Raw genomic sequence first — 20,011 nt, forward strand, 5'->3', positions numbered from 1 at the left:
TCATCTGTGACTGGGGAGCAGCTGTGCATGAATCTTGGTCAGTGCATACAAAAAGTCTACCTCATTTCTACAAGCTTTCAGCACACTGGTGCTACTTTCTGCAACATATGAGCAGAGACGATCTGAGGTCATACTTAAGGAAGTTACATTTAGGAAAATGTAAGTTTTAGAAGAACTATGGCTGGATCAAACATTCATGTCAAAAAGAAAAAACCCCAACAAAAGAAAAACATTCGCTTTCATTTAATAAGTGGCTATCTTGATTTAATGGAATTTAGGGGAAGAGGGTTATATATAAACTATCTTTCAATAAATGGCCAGAAAATATACCACAAATCTGACAGTATATCATTAAGACACAGCTTTCTTTGGGTTTAAAAAAAAGACACTTAAACTATTTCCACGAGAGAACTGGGTTTAGTTATAAATATCACAGCTATTCCTAGTTTTAGTAATATATACCGTATATATATATAAGAATTGGAAATTGACAGAGTTAAGAAATTTTTTCAGGAAGAGAAAATGTGACGTATAGTTGCTCACACATTCAATGCAAGAATGTTATTTTAATACAATTAAAAAACCCTTTTTTTAAATCTTGAAAACCAGGGTATGAGAAATACAAACAAGAATACAAAAGTCAAATATATAAATTTCAATATGCTCAACATAAGAATAAAAAGTTACAAATAACCTGGTTTAAAGCAGACTTGCCTGTTATGGAAGGCACTATCTTTTCCTGTGATGTGTAATCCAAATCTGGTGGACTGTAACAAGCATGTATATCATATTCCCTTCCCCCACTCAGGGAAAACATGTATTATTTAATTTCCCTATTGAAGAAACACTGAAACATGAATTTGGATTCAAGCAAGGAAAACAAAACTGCTGACAGATTGTACTCTCTTTGTTGCATCCAGGTGACATTTCTTGTAACAGACGTTGTACAGTGCTACTGTGTAGAGATTCACAATTTTATTCTAAAATAAACCTTTATTTTTTAACAGTGATGCAGTGTTCATAGAGAAATGCCCAAGTGCATGGTTTGCTCTGTGAAACAGTCCAATTCATAGCATGCCTTCCAAGTTTCTTTCATTACACTCTAGAGCCAGAAGTCTCCCTGCCTGTTCATTTTCAAAAAGTTAGATGCTCACAACTTCCCAGCGATGTTATTTCAAAACCACAGCAATGAATTAAGAACAACGTGGACAGTTGGATAGATGGGGGATTCAGAACAGGGGTATTTAGTACACAAATCACATTCCTGCATATACTAATGAGATGTACCGTATGGACCAAAAGGATGCTCTCATTTTGAACACCATGGTTGCACCTCATTTTCAAGCTGCCATTATAAATGTTCATTGCACAGTCTTCACTACAACAGCAGGTTGTCAGTACGTCGTTGTCAATATCATGATTAGTGTCTGGGAAATCCACTTTCAGGAAACCAGTATTCCAGAACCTGAAACTAACTCCTTGAAAAAAGGAAATACCACTGCAGACAAAGCCTCCCATAATCTCCTCTCAGAGTCCTGAACCATCGGTAACACCAGTACTGAACACTTTTGTAGCTCTAAAAGGTATCCGAGTTACAGGCGTTGTCAGTGAAAATGTAAAAAATAATAAAAAAGGTTGTTTAGTTTTGTATTAAGACAACAGTGGAAACCTCCCTAGATGAAGAGACCTCACTCCCGTTAGCAGAGCTCAGGGAATACCCTTCACTTCGAACAGCAGTGTGTCACATTACTTCAGTCTTGATTAGAGACACATCTATTGCTTCGTTGCGTAAGTCAACAGCAGATCCGTTCCTCCAAGACTGCTCGGCAGCTGCAGCTACCTGAATCGTCCAGAGAAACTGCTCTTTGGTGATAACAGGGGGTTCTTTGCCTGTAAAAGAAAGACTATGTTACTACAGGCAATGAAGCATAGAGGATAAGGCTTTGGACTCTCAATTAGGAGTCCTAAGTTCTATTCCTAGCTCTGCCACTGAAGTACCATGTGATCATGAGCAAGTCACTTCACCTATGTTTCCCTTTCCACCCTTTGTCTGTTTAAACTATAAATTCTCCAGGGCAGGGACTACCTCTTCCTATTTGCAAGTATGGTGCCTATGCACAATGGGGTCCCAATCTCACCTGTATCCTGCAAGAGCTACTGTAATACAAATAATAATGATCTTTATAAAAATAGGGTTCATCAGTGTATCTCATTATCTGGTAATAACCAAATGTTTGTAGGGGTAACTTAGCTCACACGAGCAGGCCCAAGTTAAGAGAAGACAAGCCTGAACAAGTAATTGCTCAAACAACTGACTATTTTGAAACCTATTTTGAATATGTTTATGGTAAATAAGGGAGAAAGAAGCTAACTAAACTAATTACTGTGGGTACTTTCATAGTAAACAAAGTAGGCAAGAACACCCTGAAGCTTGCCTTATACAATCTGCAAAGTGATTGGTCCTTTACATGCTAGAAGTAGGCTTGTCAAGTGATTAAAAAAAATAATCGTGATTAATTGCACTGTTAAATAATAATAGAACACCATTATTTAAATATTTTGGGTGTTTTCTACATTTTCAAATATATTGATTTCAAGTACAATACAGAATACAAAGTATACAGTGCTCACTTTATATTTATTTCTGATTACAAATATTTGCACTGTAAAAAACAAAAGAAATAGTATTTTTCAATTCACTTAATACATGTACTGTAGTGCAATCTCTGTCATGAAAGTTGAACTTACACATGTAGAATTATGTACAAATAACTGCATTCAAAAATAAAACAATGTAAAATTTTAGAGCCTGCAAGTCCACTCAGTCCTATATCTTGTTCAGTCAATTGCTCAGACAAACAAGTTTGTTTACGTTTGCAGTAGATAATGTTGCCTGCTTCTTGTTCACGTCACCTGAAAAAGTGAGAAAAGGCATTCGCATGGCACTATTGTAGCCGGCATCACAAGATATTTACATGCCAGATGCGCTAACGATTCATATGTCCCTTCAGGCTTCAACCACCATTCCAGAGGACACGCGTCCATGCTGATGACAGTTTCTGCTTGATAACAATCCAAAGCAGTGTGGTTTGATGCATGTTAATTTTCATCCTCCGAATCAGAGGCCACACCAGCAGAAGGCTGATTTTCTCTTTTGGTGGTTTGGGTTCTGTAGTTTCCGCATAGGAGTGTTGCTCTTTTAAGATTTCTGAAAGCGTGCACCACACCTCATCCCTCTCAAATTCTGGAAGGCACTTCAGATTCTTAAACCTTGGGTCAAGTGCTCTAGCTATCTTTAGAAATCTCACATTGGTACCTTCTTTGCGTTTTGTCAAATCTGCAGCAAAAGTGTTCTTAAAACAAACAACATCTGCTGAGTCATCATCCGAGACTGCTATAACATGAAATATATGGCAGAATGCAGGTAACAGAGAGATGGAGACATACATTTCTCTCCCAAGGAGTTCAGTCACAAATTTAATTAACGCATTATTTTTTTAACGAGCATCATCAGCATGGATGCATGTCCCCTGGAGTGGTGGCTGAAGCATAAAGAGACATTCGAATGTTTAGCATATCTGGCACGTAAATACCTTGCAATGCCAGCTACAAAAGTCCCATGCAAATGGCTGTTCTCACTTTCTGGTGACACTGTAAATAAGAAGTGGGCAGCATTATCTCCCATAAATGTAAACAAACCTATTTGTCTTAGCGATTGGCTAAACAAGGAGGAGGAGGACTGAGTAGACTTGTAGGCTCTAAAGTTTTGCATTGTAGGAGGACCTTGCACCCATTTTGCTCAACACAGTAAGAACATTTTGAAAGGAAAGAAGCACTTCTCTCTGGGGGGAAGATATTAGATGTATTTTAAAGATTTCTTCAATTTAGCTATTGTTTTGGATCTTGGTATTAATAGCAGCTTGTTTAAAATGTGGCATTTTATACTGTACTTATTATGTGAACTTGAGAGCCATGAACAGAGGCAGCTAACAGGAGAATTTCAGAGTGAGTTTAGAGAAGGGAGTGTGGGAATCTTCCAGGTTCAGTTCTGCAAGTGATTTCAAGCATAGTGGTGACATGCAACAGATGTGCCATGTTTTCTTTCCTGCCTAAAACTAGAAGCGACTTCCTATGCATGAAGTACAGGCCGGTGACTGCGCTGAAGGAGAAGATTCTTGGTCAGGAGGGGGAAATAGACACATTAGTGAGAATAAGAAAAGCTGAGGCATTCCTAGACAGCCAGGTTCAGGAAACATCAGTACTCCAGCTTCAAGGAAGAAAGGAGATGGCCACCAAGGAGTCGGAGAGAGAGGAAGTCAGAGTGGAGGCCTGACAGTTTGTAACCACAAGAGGTAAGATGTTATGTTGGTATTCTGTGTGGCTACTGATAGCCAGGAGTAGGCAGGCTGTGGCTACCACAGAGAAAAGGACCTGGAGGAATTCCACACTAGACATTTCTAATCAATACCAATTCAGCAGAGTGGAAACTGTGGAAGAAACCTCTTCCAGCTGGTCCAAGGGAACGGAGAAATGTATGGGATACACCTGTAGATGGCAGGTTGGCCCAACCTGTCAGAAAATCAAGCTTGCCCACAAAGTCCTACAACCATCCAAGGAAGACAGACGATCCAGAACTTAGAAGAATCGAAAGAACATTCTACAAGGGACAGCAGACAAACACCCTGGAGTGCTGCCTTCCCTGAGCCAAGACTTGAGATATGACTCTGAGGTTGGATAGGCTTCTGAAGTTGATGTGAAAGAATCCTATGGAGTCACTAATGTCAGTGTCGCAGGACATACTGCGAACAGTAGATTACTTCAGGAAACTTGAAGCATTCTGTAAAAAATAGAATGTCCAAGCTATCTTCTCTGAGTTACTTCTTGCCCCACAAGCAAAGGAAGATAGAAGATTCTAGATGTGAACTGCTGGCTAAATAAGTGGTATAGGGTGGTGGGTTTTGCTTCTGTGGGGTGAAGGGGCTGTATAGTTTGGATGGCCTTCACCTCAGTAGACAGGAGACTAATCTTCTCAGGGCTGGCTAGAGTAGTCAAGGGCGTTAAATAAACAAACAGGGAGGATAAAAAGAGGGAAGACAGGCATACTCAACTCAAAATGGAGATTTCGAGAACAAAATTAATCAAGGAACTGAAGGACAGGAAGAGAAGAAATTCTTTAGTTGCCTCTACAACAATGCAGGTAACAAACTTTAATCCAAGAGTTTTCAAAGAGCTGTCTGAGGAGCTCACTGGACTGTTAAACATAGAATCATAGGACTGGAAGGGACCTTGAGAGGTCATCTAGTCCAGTCCCCTGCACTCATGGCAGGGCTAAGTATTATCTAGACCAGGCGTTCTCAAACTGAGGGTCGTGAGGTTATTACATAGGGGATCGCAAGCTGTCAGCCACCACCCCAAACCTCTCTTTTCCTTCAGCATTTATAATGGTGTTAAGTATATAAAAATGTGTTTTTAATTCATAAGGGGGGGCCGCACTCAGAGGCTTGCTATGTGAAAGGGGTCACCAGTGCAAAAGTTTGAGAAGCACTGATCTAGACCATAATGTTGATCTTCAGTAAATCTTGGAGAACTGGGGAAGTTCCAGAAGACTGGACAAAAGCTAATGTTGTGCCAAATTTTCAAAAGGGTAAACAGGATGACCCGGGTAATTATAGGCCTGTCAGCCTGAGAATGATCCCAGGCAAGATAATGGAGCAGCTGATACAGGACTCGATTGATAAAGAATTACAGGAAGGCAATGTAATTAATGCTATTCAACATGGGTTTACAGAAAATAGAGCCTGTCAAACTATCTTGATATCTTATTTTGATGCGACTACAAGTTTGGCTGATAAAGGTAAAACGACTGAAGTAATATACTTCGATTTGTGTAAGGTGTTTAACTTGGTACCACATGACATTTTGATTTAAAAAACTAGAATGATAGAGAGTTAATATGACACACATTACATGGATAAAAGCTATCTAACTAATAGGTTTCATAAATATAATGTACACTGGGAATTATCACTGATAATTTTAGTGGAATCCTGCAAGGATCAGTTCTTGGCCCTATGCTATTTAACATTTTTATTAATGACCTGAAAGAAAATCACGGATAAAGCTTTCTGATGACACAAAAACTGGGGAAGTGGCAAATAATGAAGATGACAGGTCACTGATATAGAGTGACCCAAACCCCATGGTAAGCAGGATGCAAGCAAATAATATGCATTTTAACATGACAAAATGTGATTGTACCCATCTAGGAACAAAGAATGTAGGTCATACTTGCACAATGGGGAACTCTATCCTGGGAAGCAGTGAATTTGAAAAAAGATTTGCGGGTTGTGGTAGATAATCAGCTGAACATGAGTTCCCAGTGAAAAGACGAACGTGATCTCTGGATGCATAAACAAGTGAATCACAAGTAGAATTAGAGTAGTTATTTTTCTTCTACACTTGGCACTGGTGCGACCACTGCTGGAATATTGTGTCCAATTCTGGTGCCCACAATTCAAGAAGGAGGTTGATAAATTAGAGAGCTCAGAAAAGAACCACGAGAATGAGTAAAGGGTTAAAAAACATGCATTGTAGTCACAGACTCAAAGAGGTCAATCTATTTAGCATAACAAAGAGACAGTTAAAGGGTGACTTGAATACGGTGTATGAGTACCTATCACGGGGAACTAATATTTAATAATGGGCTCTTCAATCTACCAGAGAAAGGTATGTCATGATCCAATGGCTGGAAGCTGAAGCTACACAAATTCATACTGAAAATAAAGTGTAAATTTTTAACAGTGAAAGTAATTAACCATTGGAACCGCTTACCCAGGGTTGTGGTGCATTCTCCATCACTGACAATTTTTAAATCAAGACTGGATTCCCACCCCCAACAAAATAAATAAATAAATACATAAGTAAGTAAGTAAATAAATAAATAAATAAATATAAAAGCTCTGCTCTAGGAATTATTTTGGAAAGTTCTCTGGCCCGTGTTATACAGGAGGTCAGACTAGATGATCACAATGATCTCTTCTGGCCTCCGAATCTATGAAAACTGTACTGTCAGCAAATTTCCAGCTCATGGATGCTCCTTTAAACCACCAGCAAACCTTAAACGAGTTAAACACTAAGCATTAAACATTGAAAATCTACACTCTTTTTCTACATCTGACAGCTTTAGGGCCAACTTCTGTCTTCAGATATACATGTGACACAGTGAGACAACCAAGGGCAGAACTAGACCCATTCACTGCCAGTGTCATCAATTAGCATTTTATTTGGCTGCCACCAGAAATGCCAATTCTAATTTTAAAAACAACCATCTAGATTTCAGAGTTATTTAATGGTAACAAGGTTTTACTTTTCAAACTGTTCAGACTGGCTGGTGTTTAGAGTTCATATAAACACCCGTTTCTTCATTTTCTCTCGTTGCGGAGTCTGAGATTTCAAGAATAAATTAACCCCAAATTGACATCGCTTTTGGAACAATTTTCAAGACTAACGTTTGTTAAAAGCAAATCCAAAAGTGAAATTAAGATTACTCTTACAAATAAATGGACATTGCATATGTTGGCAATTTTTTCCTAACCTTTGAGAGTTCTGAGAAAGTGTCTAAAGAGTTCTCTGTATGCTTCTTTGTACCGATCAGCCTGGGTTTGTGAATATATAGACACAGATGTTCCATGTTCTGTAATTCCCAAGGGATTCTGATTATCTACCCGTAATGTTCCTTGAGAACCATGAACCTAGGAGAAAGAGGGGAAAAAAACAAAAATACACATAAACATGTGTTAAAGACCCCTAAATTAACATGCTTTTGGCCTTAAAACAATCTATAAACCATGGGCTTGTACCACCTGAGGAGTAACTCCTCCAGCAAGTAGAATTACTTGCTCGGTCACTACAGAGGATGCAAGCACACGCTGTACTAGCCTGGGTTGCAGTTGCACAGTATATCCACTCTCCCTTGGTTATGAAACAAGCTGCTTTTATTTTAAGGCTTAAACATTTCCCCTCGCCAAATCCAGCTTAGAGAACTTTGTATTTTTGCCACTCTAATATAAACCAACATGAACTTAGGCAGAAAAGATTTCCTCCAATAATGATAGATCTGTACCTTTTTTTCCCCCTTGGTACCATTTATATCTGTGATTCTGATTTACCTCTTGGCTTGCTGTGTCCACAATAAAAACATTACATTAAAAAAAAAGGGGGGGGGGCGGGGAGGGAGATAGGTTGTCTACAAAGTTTAAGACTCAAGGCACCTGAAACAGCTGAGAAACTATCAGGGACAAATTCTGCTCTTGGGTGACCATATGAAGCTCACAGTAACTCCAAAAAATAGCCATGTGCATATCCAGTGGCAGAATTTGGCTAACAAAACTGGAGGTTTACTTTAAATGGAGAGCATGACAGTCAATTAATTGTTACTTCTACTGCAGTAGTAGTGTTCTGTGTAGTGTGAGTATACCCATAGTACCATGACAGACTCATCTGAAAAAACCCACCTCTAGTCTCTGATCACAGCTTTTAGTACAGTGCTGACTGACGTCCAAAGTAACAATTGCTCCACTAGGAAATTTCATGCTGACCGCTACAGTGTCTGCATCCTTCAAGTAGGCCATATCTGAGTGACAAGAGAGGCACTAACTCAGACTAGGAAATTAAACCAGCAAGTCTCTTGTACACAAAATTGCTCTTATTTTGTAAGAGGCGTTATAGTGAAAAGAACATCTTTAAACAGTAAAACAGGAAGCACAGTAAATATTGAACATGTGTGTGGCCACCTACACTAATCAGACTACAGTCGTCCACACCACTCTTCGGCACCGCTAAACTCTGGAGAACCTTCTACTGTAGTTACTGGGGGCTGAACTCTCCAGGACAAGCAGCCTGGCCTACCTTAGGGAGAACCTTTCGCCTTTGAAACATACTTGCCTTTGTGGTTACAATACAGACAACATCAGGCAGCCTTCAGTATGCGGCCTACATATTCCATTATATGGTCACTTACTGGTTTTGTTCCTGGCAATTCAATGCCCTACCATACATTAAGATGGTCTATACTACCGCTTGTAGCAATGGCAGCTGATTGCTGGCAGCAACCAATATTACATGAAAAACAGTTAGACTCTGATTAATAGTTTAACAGTCTGAAGTATTAAAAGGGAAATAATCAACTTTATCTATGTCAGGTTTAACCAAAGAACTGAAAAAATGATATTGTTAAGCACAAAGCTTTGTTTGAAACCCCCTGGAAATGGTAATATTAGCAACCCTTTACAAATCACCAATGTTCACAGTAATTGGCATTACTGATATTCCTATAATAGTTTTGCAGCACTGAGAAATCCACAGAATTCAGTGAAGTTTTTTAAGTGTTTGCAAATCTATTCCAACATTCTAGAAATTGTTCTGTATTTCCATTTTCAAACAGATCCACGAGAGAACATCTACATTAGTTGCCCCTTCACATATTTTCAAATTTCTAGCACTGAAATCTGCAATTACTAGGAAACTAACAACACATCCAATACAAAGTCACCAATCCATGAAGTTTTACCTGCACAGAATGCATGTCCCAGTGAAAATATTGTATCTGGTGCACTTTCTCCCAGTAACAAACTGATAATATCAATATCATGTACAGCAGCATTATAGAAAATCCCACCTGGAAGTAAGAGGGAAAAAATGGGCACTAGAAGATTTAGCATTATAAAACCTATAAAACCGATGAGCAAACCTAGATATCTATACTGCATGAAAACCAATGTAAGAGCACCAGAAATATGATTTCAAAGAACATACAGATATACTCACTCGTCCACAACCAACATTAGGGTCAAAGGGAATATTCCCTGCCATAAGGGACAGAATAATGCATTGCAGGACACACAGACGGACACACACACACACACACATACATACATATGTGGCAAGATAAATTGCTATCCCTTCACAGAACCAACCTCTTCTTCTATAAGAAAGCTACTCAGTACCTGACTTTTTTAGGAAGCTAAGAGATGCTGCTGGATATATGCTGCTAACTGTCGAAATCCGATGAATCCTCCCCAGTGCCTGGCTGTCATGGACTTTTTTATACAAGAACTGCAGGGCTGGATCAAAACGCCTACAGAGAGACAGCCAATGTGGAACAGTGAGTGTTCAGTACAGAACAGGTCATCTACACCACTGACATGCAGTCAGATGTTTGGGGGCAGAAAATAGTCTGGACTTCAGACAACTTCCAACTTAGACAAGGGTCAAAGTCCAATTTTTCTGATGAGATCAATTGCTCAGCAATTTATGAGACTTTCAAAAAAAAAAACCTCACAATAAATTCTTACAGGCAATAAGCAGAATGAGTATTTGCCCTTAAAGCTCTTTACCAACAATATAAACTAAGATATTAAGCCACTATAAATAAAGTGATGAGCAATGTCCAGGAAGTTATATATAGCTAAAAAAAGACACCTTTATGGTTTTATATTCAATTAGGTCTTAACAAAAAAAACCTCCACTCTAGAGAAGTTCAGATCCAACCTTGTGGCTTGGGCTCAACTTTCTCTGAAGCACTCAAACCAAAATGCAGTATCACAGTATATATTGTGTTTGAATATATTTCCATCTATATATAATTTGCATACAGATAATTTTTGCTTAAAATGAAATGAACAGTTTTCAACAAAAAAACAGTAAGTGGTCAAGGCTGGGGGGAAGACAGGGAGAGAAATAATCCACACTGTTACTAAACACATTGGGTCAAATGCTGAGCGTAAACTCAGAGCCACTTTCCTTGACTTCAGTGGAGTTACCGAGTTTACAGAACTGTAACAAAGCGGAAGTACATTAGAATTAACCTACTTTCCCCATATTTACAGTGATTTATGATTTAGGGTTAGTCTACACTAGAAACGCTACAGCAGCGCTTTAACGCAGCATGTCTGGTGAAGACACTCTATGCCAATGAGAGACAGCTTTACCGTTGGCATAATAAAATCACCTCTGCGAGAGGCAATAGCTATGTCGGCAGGAGAAGCTCTCCCGCCAACAGCGCTGTCCACACCAGCGCTTAGGTCGGTGTAACTTATGTCACCAAGGGGAGTGGCTTATTGACACTCCTGAGAGACATAAATTATGCCGACAAAGCCTGTAGTGTAGACAAGCCCTAAGATCTATATATACAACCACAAGGAGAAAACACACTTTTTAATATTTACTACATGTACTCCTATTTAAATGGGCCAACCATTCTGAAAACAAGCAGGACTTTCATTTTGATGTCCATTATGCGACTCTAGAATGTACAAATACGACTTCTTCCAAAAGGTGTTATAAGGAATAATGAGCTAAATTCACCTGTATACAGAAGGTCAGCCTAAAGTATTCAAAATAGGGCTTACGTTACGTTTAAATAACACGTACGTACTATACTGGCTACATGCATAGAGGTGAATTTCACCAAATTACAGTGGCCTAATTACATCAGTAGTAGCTCAGAAAGAGTTTGTGTTAAATACATTCTTTACAAAGAACATTATTATTTCAAAGCCTACTCTATTATTTACACCCTACAATTATGTCTGGTCCACTGAAGAAGGGCTGGCATATTTCAGTCAGTACAAGATTTAGGATACAGCTAGCAAGTCAGTAACAAATATTCAAAATAAAGGTAAGTTTTAAAAATATATAAAATCTCTTCCGCATGCTTTTTATAGAAAATTATGCTGTGATATTTTAAAAAACAGAACCTATTTACTTCTATTTTTATTTTTCGATTGCTGCAACAGAATTGTCAGTGTAGTTATTAAAAAAAATAACAGCCAAACAAATAAGCTCTTCACATTCCTAGGTTTTGAAAGAAAACAAGTGCAAGACACAAGCAGAAATTGTCTGTGAGGAGGATTTGTACTGTGTGACAAGGCTTAATGTTGTAATGTTTTTCACTGGACTCAACATTTTTGCAAAGTATTTAGTTTTGCAACTGAGAACAGCCAAATGCAGATCTCAAGTAGCCTAACTTTTACCAAAACCCATGTCTGCTGAATTAGATGACTGTATACACATACAAAAAAATTCCCACTTTGTTTTTTTTCTGAAACCACAGACCAGCAAAGTTGATCCATAGTATGGCTCAGTAATTCTAGTTACCAGTACATTTTCCTCACCTCTAAAAAAGATCTGGCATAACATTTTCAAGAACACCTAAGTGACTTAGGAGCCTAAGTCACTTCTGAACATGCTTAGATGCTTTTGAAAATCTTATCCTAGGTACCTGTAATACAAATTCTGTTAGCACCCAATCCAGTGTAGATGAATAAATTAATTTTAATCCTATGCCAATTAAGAAAAGATTCAATTGTCATCTCTATGAAGCGTGAACAATGAATTTTGAAGCAGCAAGTCCACCGAGCTCTCTGTTTAGCTACCTTCTAAGCAAAATTTCTCTAAAACAAGTATTAAGTAGCTATAAAAATTTAGGAAGGTTTCATCAGATAGAAACATTACTTTACATTTATGCTTCTTGTTGAAAACAAAAAAATGCTGTTCTTACTTGTAGAATCCACAGACCAATGGTCTTCCACATCTGTCAGCTTCATCAAAACAAGCCTCTGCTGTCTGCCTATCTAAACTGGGTAGCTTCTCGCAAAACACGCCTTTCCCTATGTAAATGTCATAGAATACAAAATTGAAGGCAGGACATAATCCACACTGAACATTATATATTCTGCAGTGTTCTATACATGTCAACACATTCCAGAGACAAGGTTTCAGAAAACTGAAAAAATTGTTTTTGCTGAATGATTTTCAATACCTACAGCAGCTACCATTTACTATTTACAAACCTCAAGAAGTGATTGTTTTTAGAGATAATGAAACTCTGATCTTCTTGGGTTTTCTTTTATACCTAGCTGTGTTTCTCTGAACAGACATTTCAGTTACCTGTAGTCAGAACAACAACACAGTACAAGCTCCGCTGACATTACAAGTCATTAGGGTCATTGTCTTCAGTGGACTAAGTTCTCCCTAATTATGCAATTAGACACTCAGTGTATCCCTCAAGGGAAACTACAAGGTACAAAGAGGCAGACTGCAAGTGATTTTAATCACTGGAGAGGAAGAATAATCCCTGATATAAATGCTGATGGGAGGGCCTTATTGAATTAAGACAAGGAATTTACAAATAAAACTGAAGTCAGTCCTGTTCAGAGGGCATTAACACAGATGCATCATCACTAACCAGGAAGCTCAATTGGTGTCTAGAGAAGTACAGTTTATAGGCCACTAGAGAAAAATTATTTCCACATATAAAAATGTTGAGACATTTTAGCAGAAAGATAAAAGAGGCAACTTGTTTTGAGCACCACTGCACTAAACCATGGTCTATGGAACACCACTGACCAACTGAGCAATTGGTGGTAGTCCACGGAGAGCTGGTCTGTTAGAGGGTGCTGGCTCTCTTCTCCATTTACAGTTGATTAAATGCATTAATACTTTCCTAATGTTACTTTTCCATGTATGCCCCTGATGTACTTGCCACAACTATGCCATGAGACAGCAAATGGGAACAGAGGTGTCCACAAGACAATCACCCCACTAAGATGGATTGATACTACAAAGAATTGTGGATCCCTGCTCTAGTGGACTGAGTGTAGGGCTGAGACTGAGAATGGGATCCAGAAACTCCTCAATTCCAGTTCTGACATGGACTTCCCAGACATAAGTGCTAAGTTTTGTTGGGGCAGATGTTCTTTAATCGTCATATGTAAAAGACACAAAAGGATTTCATTCTTGGAACAATTTTCATTTAAACAAGCATTCAGAACAAATATATGACTGATCTTTAGCTGGAGAAATATATGAAAACCAGAAAATTAGCAGTTTGGGGTGTTTTTAATGTTACAATTATTTTTAAAATAGCCAATTTAGTACTTAAACTGGGCCTGATCCTGCTTTCATGAAGTCAATAGCAGTTTTGCCACTGACTTCAGGAGCACAAAATTGGGCCCTAATAGCATGTCTTAGATCAATTATCCAATAAGGAGATCCAGGAGATTTCAAAAGCCAAATCATTTTTTAGTAGACTATCAGTTTTTGAGTTCACTGTGTCTCTACCCAAATGGTGTTTCCTCTGGTGCAAACAACTAAGGATGTAGCTTTATAAACATAGTGGGCCCAATTCAGTGGGGCAACATGTTATATATGAAAGCAGAATTTGCTGCAGATCTACTTCAGTTCCCCTTACCCGCTCGTAAAGCATCTATCACAATTTCAGAGGCCGCTTCAGGTGGTGAACAGACAATGGCTCCAGAGACACTGCAGAAATTAAGAGAAAAATACTTAGATGGAGACAAAATTTCTGCTGAAACAAACAGTGGCCAAAATTAAGGAGAGAAAAAGATTCTTGAACATTACAAAAGTTCGTCACATCAGGAAGAGGGTGGGGAAAGAAACCAGCAACTCCCAGGAGACAGTAATATTACGAGCAGGGAAAGTTATTTTTTTAAGAACAGCAAGGACATAAGCTCTGGGGCAACAGTACCAGGAACAGATTGGGTTCCTACATTTAGTAGAGTTTTTTAAATGGAACGCTGACTTAATTCATGGTCCGCAGCCTCCCTAAATACTTTTTTTAATGGTATAGTTATAAAGAGCATGTGTTCACAGCTTAATAGAAAAACCTTTAGAATGGTTTCTTTCAAAACCTGTTTGAACCCTCTATGTTATCAAAACATATGGGGAAAGGCTTAAAACACAAATCTACACAGCAAATTGCAAAAAAATGTACAGTGAGTAAAATTTAACCGATTTTTACCTTTGAATTTCTACTGTGAAGTAACATCTTTCAGAGTCACTGTTCCCTTTTAAGATTTGTGTGAAATCTGAAATATTGCTTTCACAGATTCATAGATATTTAGGTCAGAAGGGACCATTATGATCATCTAGTCTGACCTCCTGCACAACGCAGGCCACAGAATTTCACCCACCACTCCTGCAAAAAAACTCACACCTATATCTGTGCTATTGAAGTCCTCAAATTGTAGTTTAAAGACTTCAAGGAGCAGAGAATCCTCCAGCAAGTGACCCGTGCCCCATGCTACAGAGGAAGGCGAAAAACCTCCAGGGCCTCTTCCAATCTGCCCTGGAGGAAAATTCCTTCCCGACCCCAAATATGGTGATCAGCTAAACCCTGAGCATATGGGAAAGACTCATCAGCCAGATACTACAGAAAATTCTTTCCTGGGTAACTCGGATCCCACCCATCTAATATCCCATCACAGGCCATTGGGCCTATTTACCATGAATATTTAATTACCAAAATCATGTTATCCCATCATACCATCTCCTCCATAAACTTATTGAGTTTAATCTTAAAGCCAGATAGATCTTTTGCCCCCACTGCTTCCCTTGGAAGGCTATTCCAAAACTTCACTCCTCTGATGGTTAGAAACCTTTGTCTAATTTCTAGTCTAAATTTCCTGGTGACCAGTTTATATCCATTTGTTCTTGTGTCCACATTGGTACTGAGCTTAAATAATTCCTCTCCCTCTCCAGTATTTATCCCTCTGATATATTTATAGAGAGCAATCAGATCTCCCCTCAACATTCTTTTAGTTAGGCTAAACAAGCCAAGCTCCTTGAGTCTCCTTTCATAAGACAAGTTTTCCATTCCTCGGATCATCCTAGTAGCCCTTCTCTGTACCTGTTCCAGTTTGAAAGTTGACAGGAACTCTATTTAGCCAACGTGTTTTTAGCAATCTAGATCAGCATTCCAGAACGTTGAGTGAAACAATATAAACACAACATAATATTGCACGTTTACACCGTACCCTTCATCTTGAAGGATCCCAGAGTGCTTTATGAGCTTTTCACATGTACCTCCACTGAAACAAGCCAGGCACTGTGCGGTGGAAGGGTGGCAGCCAGCAGGGAAACTGACAGACGACATGCTACATGACAGCATGAGGAAGGGAATTTGGCCAAAGACATCATCCCTGAGAAAACTATCCGCGGAGACGAGACAGATGGTTTGTTTGTACAGCTACATCCAGAAGCCCTATATACCTAAGTTAAACTACGCTTCCCAGCAAGATCCTAGAATGCGTGCGATCCTCAGGATGTCTAGTAAACAGTAAAGTAATTCAACTAGACCTACAGCTGCCACCTGCTGGTGAAAGGAATACAGCGTTCCAATCTCACAATATAATATTGAGGCTACTGAGGTCAGACGAGCAGGATTCACCAAGTGTGTCCTAACTCTAGGAAAATTTTCCAAAGACAGAGTAAGAACACTGATTGATAGTGCTACTTATCTCTCAAAGCCTTAATTACTTAATAAGGAAACATGCATGGAAGTTATTGGCGGACTGTACCGTTGATCATTGAGCACTATGTCAGCATCCTGCTGCCGTAGCACCCTGGTGTTGGCCAGGAATTCTGTATTGAAGGCACGTTCCACATCTGGCAGCTGATCCTCCACAATGTAAAGCAAACAGCAGCCATTTTCTTCCATTAAACTTTGAAACAATGCTTTGTTACCAAGCCCCACGCCGAAGAGGGCAAGACCAATATTGCTTCCTGAAGTCCCACTACTGCTGTACCGTCCCACTGACCCTCCAGAAGCCACACTGTTGGATGCCTCAGAAATAACAAGTCTTTGGATGCTCTGTTTTGAGGGAACAGGCGCATTTCTCATATGGAGGGCAGCGAATGCCGACGGGTGACTGGTGGAGGTAGAGGGTGTTTGGTCTTCTCTGGCAGACATGACACTGGTTGTGGAGCTGATGGCGCTGGGGTGAACAGGGATCAAGGACTTGTGGTAGGAAGGTGGAGATGGTACCATGCTATAGCTGGTGCCGGTGCTGGTGATGCAGGGATTGGTTGAGAGAATAAATGAAGGCTGAGAAAGCAGGGAAGGAGTGTCAAGTTGCATGGAAAGGCTGGTACCAAGGTCTGAACCTGCAGATCTAGATAAAAGGGGACAAAAATCTTAAGGAAGCTGCTGTAATTCAGGATTATTCAAATACAAAGATTTTATTCCAACAAGAGAAAACTGAGGAAGTTTTACTGAGCTTCAGATGTCTCTAGCTGTGTGATCATAAATGTATTAAAGTTTTATTCCATCATTTGACTGACATGCTATCTGGCAATTAAATTTAGTTAGCTATACAGAACGAAAATAGCATCTCCCATCTTAACAAGATTTAATAGCAGGTTCTTCATGGTGAGCTATTAGCTACACTTTCACAAAATATACAAAGTGCACTTACTAGTATTCTGTGAAGTAACCTAAATCATTCTATTCAAACAAGTTACCAGAATACATGGATGACGTTCACTCTGATGGTTACACTTGCTTTTGTTTTACTGTCTTTTTAATCCATAAAATTCAAGAAATTTGCAATATGTTTCCCAGTCAGTGTACTTTAAGTAAAACAGGCAACATACACATCTTAAAATACACATTACCAACTCTGAAAAATTCCTCACCTGTTACCACACTACTCTGAATTAACAACAGTGTGGTTGTTTTTTTTAAACAGTTTAAACTTCTGAGGGTATTTTTGTCCTATTCCGCTTTGATCATGAAAATCAATTAAGTCATTTCCACTTCCAAGTTCTTAGCACTCTGCAATACTTGGGTTTCAAAGGCTGCAAGGGGATGTTTAAAAACCAAATTACCTTCTTAGCAGTAAAAATATTTCGAGAGATCTTAGGTTTTATAAAACCCCGGGGGGGGGGGTTTTTTGGTTTGTTTGTTTGGAGTTTTTTTTTTTTTTGTTGTTCTAAGAACCAACTGTGCCGAATTGAAATGGACAAACACAAAGCCACCACACTTCTGCCCTCACACTTCCTGGAAATCATTTGCCATCTGTTGTCATTCGCAGGAAGGACTCGGAGGAAGTTTCAGCACCACTCGGGGATGGGGTGGGGGAAGCAGGTCAGCTTTTTCCAGGATGAAAGAACAGCCCCTCCCTGAAAGACAGCACGAGGCTGAAATCCGTGGAGCAGGACAAGACCCCCGTGTAACCGCCTGGGGGGGGAGGACAAACGACTCAACCCCGAGGCCAGGCAGGGCCGGGGGCCCCCGCGGGGAGGCGCCCCGGGGGCGGCAGCGGCGGGCGCTCCCCGCAGGCCCCGCTTTGACCGGCACAGGCCCGCTCTGGGGGGCTTCCCCTGGGCGAGGCCCCGGGCTGGCGGGGGGGCCGAGACTCACAGCAGCAGCGGGGCGCGGAGGCCGTGCTGCTTGACCAGCCGGCGGTTGCGGTAGTGGCGGCCCGAGGAGAGGTGCTCCAGGATGCGGTCCCGCCGCACCCGCATGGGCAGCTCGCAGGACTTGCAGTAGAGGGTCTCCACCACCGAGCTCTCCCCGGGCCCGCCGGGCTCCAGCAGGTGCCGCTTGACGCCCAGGTCGGTGAACTCGGCCGCGTAGTCGTGCAGCGTCTTCTTCTTGCGCCCCATGGCCGGGCCGGGGCCCCTCGGGCCTCGGGCGCCTGCGGCAGCCGGGCGCTCTCCCTTCCGCGGCCGGCGCAGGGGGCCGCCTCTCATCCCAGGCGGGCGGGGCCCTGGGCGCCCCCCAGCAGCGACGGGGCTCGCGGGCACCGCGCGCGCGGGGCGGGGGGGGGGGGTCCGCCCCCCTAACGGGCGCGGGGCTGGCGGGGGGAGGGGGCCGCCCGGCCGAGGCGCCTCCGGGCCGCTCCCCTTCCCGTTGCCCGGGGCCGCGGCCCCGCTCTGCCTCCGCCGCAGCGCCCGGCCCCCCCGGAACCGGAAGCCCCGACCTGCCCTCGGAGGCGGGAGAGGCCTCGCCGGCAGCCAGGGTCGCCCGAGACCTGCCGCGGTGGGGGCGGGGCAGAGAAATAGCCCCGACTGGGGGACGAGGCACCTCATGGAGATTCCCGGGACCCCCCCCCCGGCTACTGCTGCCCCCCCGACACCCCCTCAGTGCCGCTTCCCCCTAGTCACCCCCCGCCGGCACAGCTGCCCCGATCCCCCCCCAGCTACTGCTTCCCCCCCCCCGACACCCCCTCAGTGCCGCTTCCCCCTAGTCACCCCCCGCCCCTGCTCCCCCGGACACCCCCCCCGCCGGCACAGCTCCCCCAATCCGCCCCGGCTACTGCTGCCCCCCCGACACCCCCTCAGTGCCGCTTCCCCCTAGTCACCCCCCCTCCCATGTACTACTGCCCCCCCGACACTGCTCCCCTGGACATCCCCCGCCGGCACAGCTCCCCCAATCCGCCCCGGCTACTGCTTCCCCCCCCCCGACACCCCCTCAGTGCCGCTTCCCCCTAGTCACCCCCCGCCGGCACAGCTGCCCCGATCCCCCCCCAGCTACTGCTTCCCCCCCCCCGACACCCCCTCAGTGCTGCTTCCCCCTAGTCACCCCCCGCCCCTGCTCCCCCGGACACCCCCCCCCGCCGGCACAGCTCCCCCAATCCGCCCCGGCTACTGCTTCCCCCCCCCCGACACCCCCTCAGTGCCGCTTCCCCCTAGTCACCCCCCCTCCCATGTACTACTGCTCCCCTGGACACCCCCCGCCGGCACAGCTGCCCCGATCCCCCCCCAGCTACTGCTGCCCCCCCGACACCCCCTCAGTGCCGCTTCCCCCTAGTCACCCCCCCTCCCATGTGCTGCTGCCCCCCCGACACTGCTCCCCTGGACACCCCCCGCCGGCACAGCTGCCCCGATCCCCCCCCCAGCTACTACTGCCCCCCCGACACCCCCTCAGTGCCGCTTCCCCCTAGTCACCCCCCCTCCCATGTACTACTGCTCCCCTGGACACCCCCCGCCGGCACAGCTGCCCCGATCCCCCCCCCCAGCTACTGCTGCCCCCCCGACACCCCTCAGTGCCGCTTCCCCCTAGTCACCCCCCCCGCCGGCACAGCTCCCCCAATCCGCCCCGGCTACTGCTCCCCCCCCCCCGACACCCCCTCAGTGCCGCTTCCCCCTAGTCACCCCCCGCCGGCACAGCTGCCCCGATCCCCCCCCAGCTACTGCTGCCCCCCCG

General features: G+C 42.9%; 2 protein-coding genes across 5 annotated transcripts in view; one reads left to right on the plus strand and one right to left on the minus strand.

Annotated features, from left to right (window-relative positions):
• Positions 1-546: 546 nt before the first annotated feature.
• Positions 547-18,775, minus strand: LOC125624253 (uncharacterized). 3 transcript variants are annotated; one of them, XM_048824741.2, is made up of 9 exons: positions 18,224-18,615; positions 16,380-16,973; positions 14,252-14,322; positions 12,560-12,668; positions 10,005-10,135; positions 9,569-9,676; positions 8,514-8,632; positions 7,595-7,751; positions 547-1,890 (listed from the first exon to the last, which is right to left on the minus strand). In XM_048824741.2, exons 1-9 carry the CDS (start codon positions 18,553-18,555, stop codon positions 1,742-1,744), a joined length of 1,770 nt encoding a protein of 589 aa, XP_048680698.1. In that variant the 5' UTR covers positions 18,556-18,615; the 3' UTR covers positions 547-1,741. The 3 variants fall into 3 exon arrangements, 2 of the variants coding, with proteins under 2 accessions (XP_048680698.1, XP_048680700.1); XR_012665386.1 differs by lacking the exon at positions 8,514-8,632 and having other exon boundaries at positions 1,752-1,890; positions 18,224-18,775; XM_048824743.2 differs by lacking the exons at positions 10,005-10,135; positions 12,560-12,668 and having other exon boundaries at positions 18,224-18,618.
• The window catches only part of CCDC27 (coiled-coil domain containing 27), a 31,929-nt gene continuing 30,229 nt past the window's right edge, over positions 18,312-20,011 (plus strand). For both annotated transcript variants that reach the window (XM_075120977.1, XM_075120975.1), the window contains exon 1: positions 18,312-18,417. The gene's annotated coding sequence lies outside the window, so the exon portion shown is untranslated. The remainder of the gene's footprint in view (positions 18,418-20,011) is intronic.

The sequence above is a fragment of the Caretta caretta genome, chromosome 18 (assembly GCF_965140235.1).
Source record: "Caretta caretta isolate rCarCar2 chromosome 18, rCarCar1.hap1, whole genome shotgun sequence".
NCBI lineage: Eukaryota > Metazoa > Chordata > Testudines > Cheloniidae > Caretta > Caretta caretta.

What these genes read in the sequence shown, in the direction of transcription:
- LOC125624253 (XM_048824741.2), bottom strand. Translation starts at nt 18,555, where the DNA reads ATGAGAGGCGGCCCCCTGCGCCGGCCGCGGAAGGGAGAGCGCCCGGCT. An exon ending in CTCCGCGCCCCGCTGCTGCT is followed by an intron (nt 16,974 to 18,223) that starts GTGAGTCTCGGC and finishes CCTTTTATCTAG; the next exon opens with ATCTGCAGGTTCAGACCTTG. An exon ending in GCTGTGATCAGAGACTAGAG is followed by an intron (nt 7,752 to 8,513) that starts GTGGGTTTTTTC and finishes TCTTTCTCCTAG; the next exon opens with GTTCATGGTTCTCAAGGAAC.